General features: G+C 36.7%; 1 protein-coding gene and 1 long non-coding RNA gene across 3 annotated transcripts; both read right to left on the bottom strand.

Annotated features, from left to right (window-relative positions):
* Positions 1 to 558: 558 nt before the first annotated feature.
* LOC126630477 (putative ABC1 protein At2g40090) lies at positions 559 to 5,143 on the bottom strand. Of its 2 annotated transcripts, none has more exons than XM_050300597.1 (12): positions 4,917 to 5,143; positions 4,556 to 4,710; positions 4,315 to 4,440; positions 4,114 to 4,209; positions 3,877 to 3,977; positions 3,715 to 3,751; positions 3,329 to 3,427; positions 2,671 to 2,782; positions 2,181 to 2,272; positions 1,911 to 2,090; positions 1,547 to 1,660; positions 559 to 1,233 (listed from the first exon to the last, which is right to left on the bottom strand). In XM_050300597.1, exons 1-12 carry the CDS (start codon positions 5,095 to 5,097, stop codon positions 1,027 to 1,029), a joined length of 1,500 nt encoding a protein of 499 aa, XP_050156554.1. In that variant the 5' UTR covers positions 5,098 to 5,143; the 3' UTR covers positions 559 to 1,026. The 2 variants fall into 2 exon arrangements, with proteins under 2 accessions (XP_050156554.1, XP_050156553.1); XM_050300596.1 differs by having other exon boundaries at positions 3,209 to 3,427; positions 4,917 to 5,142.
* A 1,267-nt stretch (positions 5,144 to 6,410) lies between these two features.
* Positions 6,411 to 7,369, bottom strand: LOC126629978 (uncharacterized). The gene is made up of 2 exons (XR_007625914.1): positions 6,734 to 7,369; positions 6,411 to 6,697 (listed from the first exon to the last, which is right to left on the bottom strand). It is a non-coding gene; the product is annotated as an uncharacterized LOC126629978 (long non-coding RNA).
* Positions 7,370 to 13,615: the final 6,246 nt, after the last annotated feature.

Genomic DNA, 13,615 nt, shown 5'->3' with positions numbered 1-13,615 from the left:
TTCAAAATGATTTCTAACTCCAAGATGACAGATGAACGGACACGATGAAGTGATCCTCGGGATGCTCACAAAGAAGATCCGGATAGCATCCTATTCCAGAATTAATAACCAACCACTACCAGAACTGGTCCCTCCCTATTCGTTACCATTCCTAAATAACAAGGACACTGCTGAAAAATAAATAAAACCAACCAGTTAGTCCGTCAATGGAAAGTTGGTCAATGTTAGGATGAGGACTGCTATTGTGCTAAGATCAGTCGCGTATGTGTGTTGATTCTGGCCGTTCCTGCTTTGTGGGTCCAACAAGCATGAATGACTAGGTTCAGCGCACACTCGGTTGACTGATCCTAGCATTGTCAAATCCGAGCACTACTCACATGCTAGGCATTCAAGAGGCTTACCTCAGTCTGCAGCCAATCAAGCCCTTTGCCACAGAGCCTTCGCTTTTAAGAAGCATGTTGTGAAGCAAGGGATTGGGGCACACTGCATGGAACACCTGATTCAAGTGTGTTTTCGACAAGAAGAATAGGGATGAGGTCATGATATAACTCATACGAGTAATTCAAGAAGCTTTATTACCCAAATAAGAATGTAATGTACAATTCATCTGTAAAGAATCGATTCAAAAGTCTAAAATCTCTCTGTGCAGATAAAGTATATAACTAATATCCCTAGCAAATAATCTGCTTCTGATATACAGTTCTCCTTTCAAGGGTTTCTACACATAGATCAGATCTTTTTTTCTCCAAGTCAGATTTCTCGCTTGTTAGTCTTGCCAGAGGACAGTGAGAACAATTATACATAAAACAAATTGATAAATACAAATCATTTATTCCTTCCCATTGCGATACCTGTCAATCCATTATCAGAGACCCTGCTTATAGACAAAGCGGCTTGATCTATGGAGACAAAGAATGTGTATGCCCATTTTTGGGTAATGAATAAAGAAGTAACTATAGTTTGTTTCACCAATCTTTGGGTTTCCTGAGTTTGCGAATCATAGAAATGTGTTTGTGCAGTATCTTTTCAGTTTTGCCAAGCTAGAGCTTTCCTTCCCTGTATAAGCCACAACGCTGCTTGCATTGTAAAAAGTCGAACTTCTAATATGATTTTGTCTAACCAAGCACTCAACCACCGTAGGAAGGACCTCTTTTGTGATAGTTTGGCCTCAATGATAGCTTCAGAAGAAACCCTTCCAATGATCATGAATGTCTCAAGAGAAGGTACCTGCAACTGTTTGAGAAGCATTTCAGGTTCTAGCTCAAATACTAATTATTAACATAGAAGACAGCTCCCTTATAATAGATGCTTAAATTTATTCTTCTACAACCACTGAAATCCGACTCACAAAATTTGATGTAAGTTTAGAAAGCCATATGGTTAAACTCAACAGCTGCATGGTAAGGACATTTGACATACAGGCAGCTTATTGCAGACCGCAAAAAAGGCTATATGTACTCACCAGCAGCTAGTTGAAAAGCAGGTTCTTCTTACTATAATCAGGTTTTCAATGGTATCAACAATATAAATAACAGCAAAGTAATACCAGAGAATTGCTAACTGATCGCAAACAATCATTTGTCTTCAGCATTAAAAGAATCTCGCGCGGCAGCCTCCTCAAAAGCTCTGATATTTGAGATAAGTACTGAGAAGCATACATCTGCAAATGAAACATTGAGGGACGTTCAAGCAGTGATAGTTGTAAATTATGATTTATATACCATCCACATCAATCACATAACACAAGAATTTAATTACAAGAAGTACAAATCTCCAAAGTGAGTTGCTTTTTGTGAGTGAAAAGTTCTAATACACACAAGAATTTAACAGCAACACTGTAACAGCACATAACTCAGGTCTCAAATAATTACAAAGTAACGTGAAGCACTTATGCAATTGCAAGAGCTCACCTGCAGCTCTGAACGGTCACTTTCAGTGCCTTGTATAATCAAATGATCAACAGCTGGGTCAATGACCCTATTCCAAGGCCTCATAGTAAGAATCCCTGCAAATAATGCATACAAGTCCTCTCCAGCACCTAACTTTGCACTATAATCTTTTATTGCATTGGCATCAGAAAAAATCAACGCCTGCAACAAATCATAATGAAAAAGAAAGCGCGGTAAAGAAAGTTGCTACAATATGGAAAAGAAACTAGTTCAATAAAAGCAAAGGTGTACCTTCCACAGTGCAGCATAGTTAGTTCTGGTCTCGGGGTCAAGATCTTTATACAGACCGTGGTCTAGAAGTATCAACTGTGGTTCTTTCTTCCCTGTACATGAGAAGTCGGGGGAAAATAATTGAATGAGTCTTGAATATCTAGTTATCTACGTATATTATATTTTACTATTATGACCGCAAGTACACAGCAACTTTGTGACACATTATAGTCAATAGTGTGAGTCTTGAAGACCCCAAATATGATTGAGAAATACACAAATATACTACTAAACAGTTCATCAGCAGCATTACAGTCATCCTTGTGATCCAGAAGCTTAGCATGATAAAATATCATGAATATGACAAGCCAACTAGCTCTCAAACAAATGAGGTGGGACAGCATAATACCATTGAGCTAGGTCACGGTTTACTTCTAGTTGTGCTTAATATAGAAAGAAAACTACTATAAAATTCTCAAATGACAGCCTCTGCAACAAAGTAGATTCTCACCTAGAAAGCTCTTTCCACTACCAGGCAGAGGACGAACTAACAAGTTGGCAGCATGGGGGTCACAATGCACAAACCCGTGTTTGAACATCATTTCTGCAAAAGATTCACTAACCTGCAAAAAGTACATCAAATCTTACTTCTTTTTTCTCACTAAATTGCTAAGATTACATCTTTATACGAGAGATGAAGCACAAGTTATTTTCCTTTTTGTGGTCCATTGTTTGACATCCTTAACATGTAATCAAAATAATGAATCACACAGGGGAACAGGCGTCCACAACCAGCCTTTGTGGAGGGTCTATATTTTAGCTTCAACCTTAAACCATAAAGCTATGGTTCCAATGTCCTAAAACCTTAATTAATTTTGCAGTCAAATCAATGTGCAGTCATATAACGGACCTACTTCTGTGGTCAACTTATGGTCAATGGGATCGTTTAGAAGAATGAGTACGTAATTTTGAATGGGGCAATCAATACTTTTACAACATGATTGTATAATATAGATTGTAGAAACATGACATGATGCTCATAGACTTACAAGTCTTGCAACTACATCAGGGCGAATTCCAAGTCTTTTGATGGTCCTCACATCATTTACTTGTGCGCCATCTATATATTCCATGGTCAACAACTTTGAGGTACTTAAACTCCAATATACCTTTGGTGCATATACGTAAGCCGCAATATGAGGAGAGAACTTCTTGAAGTTTTCCAAGCATTTCTCACTGTTCTTGGCCTCGTTTATAAAATCTAGTTCCTGATTTTCACAATCACATGCCAACAAATGACAACACATCTATTGAAAATACTAGGCAGCACATATTTGTATGAGAGAGAATAACAACAAATGTCAAGCTAAGGCCCAAACTCCACATGTTTTTTATCACTACAGTGGCATATTAGGAAGGAAACAAACATTTCGTGCCAAAAAGATTTTATGAACATATAAAAGTTACTAATAGACAATTAGACATACTGTAGAAATATATTTCTAAAAGTGTATGAAGAAGCCAATCAAGGGATATAGAAATTAAAACAAATTACCTTGGGTAAACTTTCCTGCATCTCCTCGATCAACCACCTGTTAATGAAGGCAAGAATGAAAATACAGCAATCAGTACAGCAAGATTATCATGGTGTTCATCATCTTATCAACTTGTAATTAGATGAGAAAATAAACAGGTACAACAAGTTTAGTAGAACTACCTGTAATCAAAAGAAGGAAAAATCTGGTGCAGGGTGTTTACAATAAAGTTCACAGTAGCACAGTCTGCAGCTGCAGTATCTGTCATGTGAGTGTGCTGAACCTGAAATTTGAAAATTATTTGGGGCAGGAAAGAAAACTCCGATAAGAAAGACGCATGTTTCAAAAGTTGAATAAATCTGAAAGACTACTTGATTGCACCTAGCAGTAAAAACCCTTATAAAATTGACAACGGGGACCTTCACAGCCACTTTTTCGCCATTATGATTGCGAGCAACATGGACTTGTGCAAGCGAAGCACTTGCTATTGGAACAGGATCAAATTCAGAAAAAATCTGCATTCATCAAAGCAAAAATGATCAAAACCTAAATGTAAGCTAATAGAGAATCGAGCATTTAAGAGAGCTTAATCTTAAACCCATACAACCAAAATCACATACTTTATCGGGTGTATCTCCGAGCTCTTTCTTGATGACTTCGCACACTTGTTCGTATGAAGAAACCGGACATTTGTTCAACATGGACTCCCTCATTGTCTGGACATACTCTTGAGGTACCAAGTATTCCTGTACAAATTACAAAATCAAATTAACCCAAAAATAATCAGCTCCATTGCTTTCAATCAACGCATAATGTTCCAAATTCAGATTGATCATTTCGAATTCAAATTCGAAAGCTTACCAGCTGCCCGATATGTTGACCGAGCTTGATATATATTCCTCCATTTTTGAAACACAATTCTTGAAGTTTAACTGCAGACCTAAGGTGAACTTCATGCTTAGCTTTTGCCCTCTCACTGCTTCCTTCAGGAAGTCCCAGCAGTGAATACTCATAATCTGATTACATACAAGCGATTTCAGGAGCCATTAGAATCAAATTTTCAATTAAACTTAACAAATCTGAATAATTAAGCAAAAGCTGCGTTACTAATGCTCGATTTAATGATTACAACTTTGAAATGGCGACGTATTGTAAACCCTAAACCCTAGAATTGACATTGCTTGGGGACAACGGAGAGTTTAAGAGGCGGAGTGGGACTTACCGAACGCGATGGCGGCGGCTGTCACGGCGTCGCGAACAAGACGTGGGGGAACGGTGGTGTAGAGGTTGAAAGTCATGGCGGGGTCTTCGGAGGTGGCGGCATTCGCCGCCGCACCGCCGCCGACGAGGGCGGTCGCCGACAGTGCGAGCTTCGTGGCTCTCCACAAGGATCGCGTGGCCATGTGGGTGGGCACGTTGCGTTGCAAAATAGGGGGCGAAATATGCGAGGGAAATCAATATAAAAGGCTGGCGACGGTGACGTTTCGTGAGTTTACAAGTCTTAGTTTTTTTTATTATTTTATTGGTTTGGTGAAGTGGTTGTTTAATAAAAAGAAAATTAATAGAAATGATTTGAAAATTTTAAGTTTTAACGATAAAGATAAATAAAGAGTAAAGTAAATAGTACCAAAATTAATTTTTTAGGATAAAAATATGATTTTTTGTTAAAATAAATAATACTTGAAATTTTTCGTTAAAGTTCCCTTAATAAAAATGATCTCGTCGGGGTCCTTTTCCTAGGAATTATGGGGATCTCGTAAGATTGTTCATCGTACGTCGTACAATCAATTTTCGTTAAGTACTATTTATATTTAATTTTAAAATAATTTCTGACCGCACGATATACGATGGACGGTTCCGATTACGGAATCCTCAGGATTCCTAGGAAAATGATCCAGCGATGATCCTTTTTATGTAGCTATTGGGATGGGCCGGGTTTGCTTTGACATAATCCGAACTTAGTGGGCTGGGTTTGGTTGACTTTGGGTCGATTTTGGCTGGGCTTGGTTCATTTTGTCTAAATACTTCTTTTCTTCTCTTCTTTTTTTTCCCCAATTTATAGACACAAGTAGTGAAATTCTCAATTTAAAGAAACAATGATGTTGGACTGGCCAAATTTATTGGTAAAATATGTTTACCAAATGATGTGTCAAAGTATGTGAGAACTCATTTATTATTAGTAATATATACGGTTTTCTTTGTTTGTCAAGTTAGTAATATATATGTTTTAAACTGCACTTAAATTTAATCAATCAAACACTGTCACGTCATTTGGTAAACAAATTTGCTATTTATATACAATTACTCTTTCTTTTGAATTATGAATAGTTTTGCTTTGAAGTGTGATAAGATATGATTATCTGTATGGATGGGGCTCCTCCTCATTAGTTGGATGAATCTTAGTTGTTCTCCCTTGTTGAAAGAACAATACAAAATTGCACGCACTCCATTATTTGGAATTTAATTAATTTGAAAACATCTCCCTTAAAAAATTATTGTGTTTGCACAGCTAGCATACTATCTTTGTGAATGACAAAGGAGAATGACAAGAGCCAGCCAGGTGAGTCTTTTCCAAAATCTTATCTTTGCCATTATACTTTAAAAAACGCAAAGGTTCATATAACTACGTAACATGCCAGTGGCGGATTTAGGTTTCAGAATTTGGGAGGGTCAAATGTTAAATACAAGTTTTTATAGAAACAAAACTCGAAGTATGTAAAAAAATTTCAGTTTATTCAATGAGCATTCCCTCGAACACTTGGTAGGTTTGTTATTATCAGTCAAACCATATTGTACACATGTGAACATATATGACATATCCTGAAGCAATATGATGAGGATATAGAGAGAATTTGTCGAGCGTTGTGGAAGCAACTTGTCGAGATATGGTAAGCATACATACATAAATCACTTGGTAGGCACAAAAAGGACCCTGTGGAAATTTTCAGGTCGACGGACCGAGGGCCCACTCCAACAACACCGATACTGTCCCCACTTAACCACCTGCACAATCCTCCGATACTGTCCCCACTTAACCACCTGCACAATCCTCAGGTGTGGGGTTTTATCACAAAAGGCCTCGATGTTAGTTAGAGAGGGGTATTTCTATTTAAAACACTCTTCTCTTCTCCCTCTGTCCGATGTGGGACTGGGGTTCCAACACTCCCCCGCACGTGAGACCCCACTTATGGGTCACACGTGAATTTCCACACATCGGCAACCACGTGGAGCCATGTCGAGACTCACCCAATCACGCGGGGCCAATGGGGACCCACCCAAACACGTGGCATCTTTGGCCTACGTGGACAATCACGCGGGGCCAACGGGGACCCACCCAATCACATGGCAGTACGGACCCGCCTCCTGGCTCTGATACCATGTGGAAATTTTCAGGTCAATGGGCCGAGGGCCCACTCCAACAACACCGATACTGTCCCCACTTAACCACCTGCACAATCCTCAGGTGTGGGGTTTTATCACAAAAAGTCTCGATGTTAGTTAGAGAGGGGTATTTCTATTTAAAGCACTCTTCTCTTCTCCCTCTGTATGTGGGACTGGGGTTCCAACAGACCCCTACCATTCATATCCACGCTAAAAATCCGTGTCCCATGCGTGCCAATGCCATGCCCATTTCCATGATAAATTAACAACAAATGTTTCGAGAAGAAAATTTAAATTGTGTGACAATTCATCCACATCATCCACTTTGCTTTCTAGAAAGCTTTTAATATTAATCAATTTCTCCCGCGTGGTGTACGCGTATGTGCATAATCTACATGCCCATCTTTGTTCCCTTCAATACTAAAGTGAAGGGCCACCCTTATACCTTCTAGGGGGAGACAACGTTCTTCCTTTCTTTTTCTACTTTTCCTTCATTCTCTTTGCGTGTTTATTCACATTTCCGAGTTTGGTACGTGTCCCATGACACCCACACTGTGGAGAAGGATAAGGACTACATAAAAGAGGAAATTGAGGAAATTGTACAGGGTCTTTCAATTTTAAACTAATCCGAATAATGGTCATTTAACTAAAAATTTGTAATCATTGGTCACTTAACTCATTAAATCGTGCAACTATGGGAATTTTTGTGAACTCTGTTAGAACTTCCGTTAAAATGAGTCATGTGTCACATATGTGAGGGCGAATCAAGAGGAAATTGTGGAAAACGAATTGAGAAAATTATAGTAGTGGTCCCTCAACTATAACCCAATTGGAGAAATGGTTCCTCAAGTTTAACCCAATTTGAGCAATGATCCATCAACTTTAACTTAATTGTAGCAATGGTCCATCAACTTTAACTTAATTGTAGCAATGGTCCTTCCAACATGACTCGCTTTGACGGAAGTTCTAACAGAGTTGTCGAAAATGATCACAAATGCACGTTTTGATGAGTTAAGGAGCAATGGTCACAGATTTTTAGTTGAGGGACAATTGCTATAATTTTCTTTACATAAAACGACGACGTATGTTCAACTTTTCTACATGACGCCGTATGTTTGATTTTTTAACACATCCACATAATATCAATAGTTGATATCTAGCCACAAAACTACTCATGATTGATACTAACATAACTCATATCACTAGATACCACTCAGACAATCACAGTGTGAAAAGCCTAAAGAACCATACAATTGTGATTAGGCCAAGAATCTTAGGGCATCTAACAAAGTCAAATTTTCTGTTCTTGTTTATGGTATCATTTGTAAGGTATCCCATGGTAATTTCCTGCGTTGCGATTCCTTCGGGAACAATGTTGATCCTGTGATCTGTCTATCTCCGTCTCATTCATCCATTCATTGTAATTGTGGCAATACAATTCAATTCCCAATCTTTTAGGTGGAAAGTCCCCGTTTTGTTTTTTAGGCACAAGCATGGAGTTTCTTGGAATCAGATTCCATACGTTGTCTCGTGCATTTTCATGAAATGTCAATAGAAAGGGTAAAAAGCGGTTATGCAACCAAGTAACAATGAGTAAGGGACAATGTGTCGAGAATATAACCCAATAAATTAAGTAATCATATAACAATGAGTACATAACAGTATGTCGAGAACACGGCTGTATAAACTAAGTTTAACAATATAAATGGTCAAGTGGTATACTGACACATTAAAATTTTCTCCGATTGTACAAAGAAAAAGTACTATGAATGCTTAGGTGAGTCCCTCAAGTGTAAGGTTTTATCTCACAATTAATGGGCAAAGGAGATCATGACTCAACTAACCACGTAGAAAATTTAACTTGAGGGCGTGGAGCATATATATGATCGTTGGACTTTATACATGGTGAACCTGATTCTATAAAAATTTGAGATTCGACTTCGCTACCAATTAGCAATAGGGAGTGACCCAACTCTTTTTAAGTTCATATGCAAGATTTCCTAACATATTCTTCACAGCCTTGCGCACATTGTAGTCTTGAAATGAAAATGCAGGTGGAATAAAAATGTGTTTAATTTGTAAGTAGAAATATGATCAAGTGTTATTTCTTTTCATTGTAACTAAACTATTGTGAAGTTGAATCAGCTCAAATTATCAACTAATGGAAGTATCATTGTATGTAGAAAAAAAAATGCTTAATTTATAGAGAATATGATTTATTTAGTACAACCATAATTTATCATTAATATGATAAACCTTATAATTAAGCACCAAATGTCACATGCCATGTTGTCTTCAAGGGCCTCCCATGATGTAGTTCTAGAATCACGGCCATTGATTTTTCTAGGATTTGACTCACGAATTATAAGGAGGTGTGTTATCCACACACCCATATTTACTTCTCACACACTCCTTGTTAATTTTTGTCTTTTGATATTCTTTAATTCATCTGATCCAATGATCGAAAATTAAAAGAGTATGAGAGATGTAAAAAGGGGTGTGTGGATATCACATCCCATAATTAATAAAAGGCGGCTTTACTTACCAATGTCGATCACATATAACTCCAATTTTGTTTTGTTTTGTTTTGTTTTGTTTTGTTCTATCAAGCTAATTCTAGTCATACTTTGACTAGTTCCCCCTGCTTCTCCTTAGACGACAAGTTAGATATCTCCTTCCCCCCAACGAACCCAAAACACTTTATCGAGTCTATTTTTGTTCACTCTTCTAAACTTAAAAGAGATATTTTAATGTTTTCAAAATACAAACATTATATGTCATTACACAAGTAGAGATATATATTTTTCTCTACTTGTATAATGATATATAACACATGTGCTTTTATTATGAGAACATTAAAAAATATCTCCTTAACCCAAGCCCCAAAGTAACCATTGAATCTCGTCCAGATTTGCGCAACATGTCTATTTAACCAAACATGATTGCTTATCCCTTCAATATTATGAAAAAAATTAAACGAATTAAAAATAAAACTTACAAATTAAATATTTTATGCCTATATTTAAACTTACGATTGAACAATGTCAATATCAATCAATTATTAAATGAGGGACAATAAATAGGAAGGTTTTTTTTGTTTTTTTAATTAATTTAAGAAAATTGTTATTGGCACTTCAATTTTTAGAGTACTAATAACAGTTCCCTTAATTTAATTGTTTTTTTTTACATTAAAGATAATTAAAGAGTATACCCAGCTACTTAGTACTACGTCTAGTGAGATATTCCTCTTCACTTGTAAGCGAGAGCTTTGAGATTCGATTTTCGCCATATGTGAATTTGAACCATATTATTACTAACTCATTTTGAGGTTATGTCCACCTCATCCCTTTTAGTGTAGATAATATCATTTGTTAAAAAAAAAGAGTATAGACTAACCATAGTTTGGAGAGATTTCAATATGTCCAAGACATGAGACGATAAGCCGTATGTTATTATACAATTGGAAAAAAAGTTCTTTTTTATTCAAATGTCTCGCCAACTGCATAATAACATATAGTGTTTTGTCCCGTGTTCTGACTACATTGAAAAATCTCTCTATAATTTGAATGGGAAAATGATCACCTTGGGTTAGGAAGTGAGAAAAACGGATTCGATTATACTAAATTTGAACCAACTTCTAAAGTATTTGACAGAAAAACTAAATGGAGGCTGTTTTGGCTAGTCTTCCAAGCTGAAGGCAGATTTAGTTCAATTTTAATTTGGCCTAGGGGGCCTTGGTCAAGATTCACGGTTTCACACATACGGTTATATTTTGTAAATATAATCACCATCCCATCTATGTCAAAAGGTAATGACGTAGATATGATTTTCTTTTGACCATATTGGGAGGCTGGGAGCAGACTGCGCCGTGAGAGTGGAATCCGACGTGATTCCACGCATTCAAAAGGTCACGAAAGAAATGTTCTATCGCCTATATATGTGGACGTCAAGATTAAAAGTGAAAGCGTAACGTTCTTTAACTTCTTTTGCCATGGTTATCTTCAATAGAACTTTTGCATGCGACTTGTTCCGTACTTTTTTTACCATGCATAAATTGTAACGTGTGAAAAGATAGTGTGAAACAGGTTGCATATAAGTTTTTGTTTTTCATTCCAACACACCTAAATATCTAACTGTACTATAATTACATTCGATCATGTTCTTTTAGCAATTTCTCGTTCTTTCGGTTTTGTGCACGTTTTGTGCCAGATTACAAGTCAAGCCTTGGTTTTAGTTTTCAATATTGCATTTTGATGTAAGATATAGTTGGTTTATACACACTGTGTTTGGAGGGGCCCTTTAAGATTAGGGTCTGGTGCAAAGACACCTATTGCACATACCCAAAGCCGCCGCTGACGTCAAGATGGGAAGAACGTTCTGCATGCTGTAAAACACCAGTCAACAAAAAGAACCTATAAATAGGACCCATGACTCATCACTCCCCAGCTACAAAACAGTAGTATTATAACCACTAATTAAGATTAAGCCACCATTTCGAAACAATTAAGCATGTTGTTGTTGTATTTGTAGTTTGGTGGTGTTGTTAGGTTGCTCTCACGCACATTTTGGATCCCGTTGATAAACAAAGCTCAAAGCTGGCATAGCCTGGCAGATGTAGTGTGTTTGATAACACAAATCTGCCGGAGTAGCACGTTGACATCTTTACAAGCAGCTGGAGGACAAAACTTCAGTTAATCGCGGTGTCTTCTCCAACTTTGCAGGCCATATATGGGCTCCTTTAGAAAAGATGATTACATACAACACTGAAATATAATTTTATATGTCTACAACTCTTATCATCTGATTAAAGTTGTACAAGAGAATATCACCATTTACACGATAATATAGATAAGACACATCAAACAAAAATATGAGAGTCTACGTGTTTTGGTCTTATTGGATGAGAATGTTGTCATAATAATAATAAGACAATCCTACCCTAAATTTTCTCAAACTACACGCATAATCATTCATTATCTAGCTTATGAAGTTATGTAACACCCAATTAACTAGCGTAATTCTTACTTTATTATTCTGAAGTATCGTGATTTTCAAATTTTCATATATTAAGTTTTTTTATTCCAGTTTTATACATAAAATCAGGATTGTGAGACATTTTCATGCTTATGTTAGGTTTTCTCTCAAAATCTCCGAACGCATGACGTGATGCCCACATAGACAATGATTGAACATCACGTGTTACTGCGGCCCCATGTTGTATGAGGAATCTCATTAGTATCACCAACCTGCCAGGCCACATAGGGTCGTCGTATCACAGCTGACTACATACATATTAGGTGCATGATTGCTGCCGATGGATTATCTGGGTCAGTCCCAAGATGAATGTTTAATTTATTCACCAAAGTTTCCAATGCCAAAGTAACAATCCCATATTTTCTGGGTCATTAGAAAATTATTATACAATTGTAAAGTATTTAGCTCTCAATCATTTAATATTAAGGTTTAGTGGTATTTTTTTTTATTTGTATTCTAGGTTCGATTTTTGTTAAAGATGAATTTAAACTACATTATTACTAGATCATTATAAGGTTTAGCCAATTCCCACCCTTTAATGTATATTATATCGTTTGTTAAAAAAATTATTTAGCCCCAAATATACACAAACCAAAAAATTATTAAAAACCCTTGATTCGCAAAGGCAAATTGTTCCATGTGGTCACATGGTCTCGAATCGGTCGGTTCCACCATACCCGGTTCAATTGATTGGCAGTTCTTTAAATAGTGAAGTGAACAAATTTTTCGAAAAAAGAAAAAATAGAAAAACCTTCGGTTAGGCGGCTTTTCCCCATTTGATAAGATTTATCCACATTGTACAGCCTAAATCCTTCTAGACAACTGACCCACGAACGAGACACGTGGCAAAACACTACAGCAATAAACTTCAAAATCGTGAGTACAAAGTATGTTACAGCTAATCGTTCACGCGAGTATTCTCGATTCTTGATCTTTGATTTATATAGAGCTTATAATACAACAAAAACCATACACGCGTGTGAGACAGATTATAACAAGTTTATTAAATATGCATACACACAAATTGAAATGATGAAAGACTCACAATGCCTAAAGGATCAATACTTAATCAACAACGTAAACATAAGTCCTTGATAAAGTTATTGCGTAGACACGCATTCAAACCCGTATGATTTTAAGACACATGATGCAACAACGATTACGATTTGTTCACATACGTAGAAAATTGTTACAAAGTTATTCCATAAACACGCAACCAAGTCCATATTTAAAACCCACATTTCATCAATGACCAAAAGTAGTTCGCACAAATAGAAAATAATCCTTGACAAAGTTATTGTGCACGTAAACTTGAAAAATTTGAGACCTGCAATTATCAATGATCACAATTCGTTCATGTAAGTAATAGATTGTTAGTGATAAAGTTATTATGTAACACACATACATTCATGTAACTTTAAATAATTTAAGAGTCTCGACGGATCAACTGTTAGAATTCACCACCGTGTGTAAAAAAACAATCTGTGGCAAGTTACACACGATGAT

This window comes from Malus sylvestris, chromosome 7, assembly GCF_916048215.2.
Source record: "Malus sylvestris chromosome 7, drMalSylv7.2, whole genome shotgun sequence".
Classification (NCBI taxonomy): domain Eukaryota; kingdom Viridiplantae; phylum Streptophyta; class Magnoliopsida; order Rosales; family Rosaceae; genus Malus; species Malus sylvestris.
Note: the sequence above shows the minus strand (reverse complement) of the source record. Positions and strands in the feature narration are given on the sequence as shown.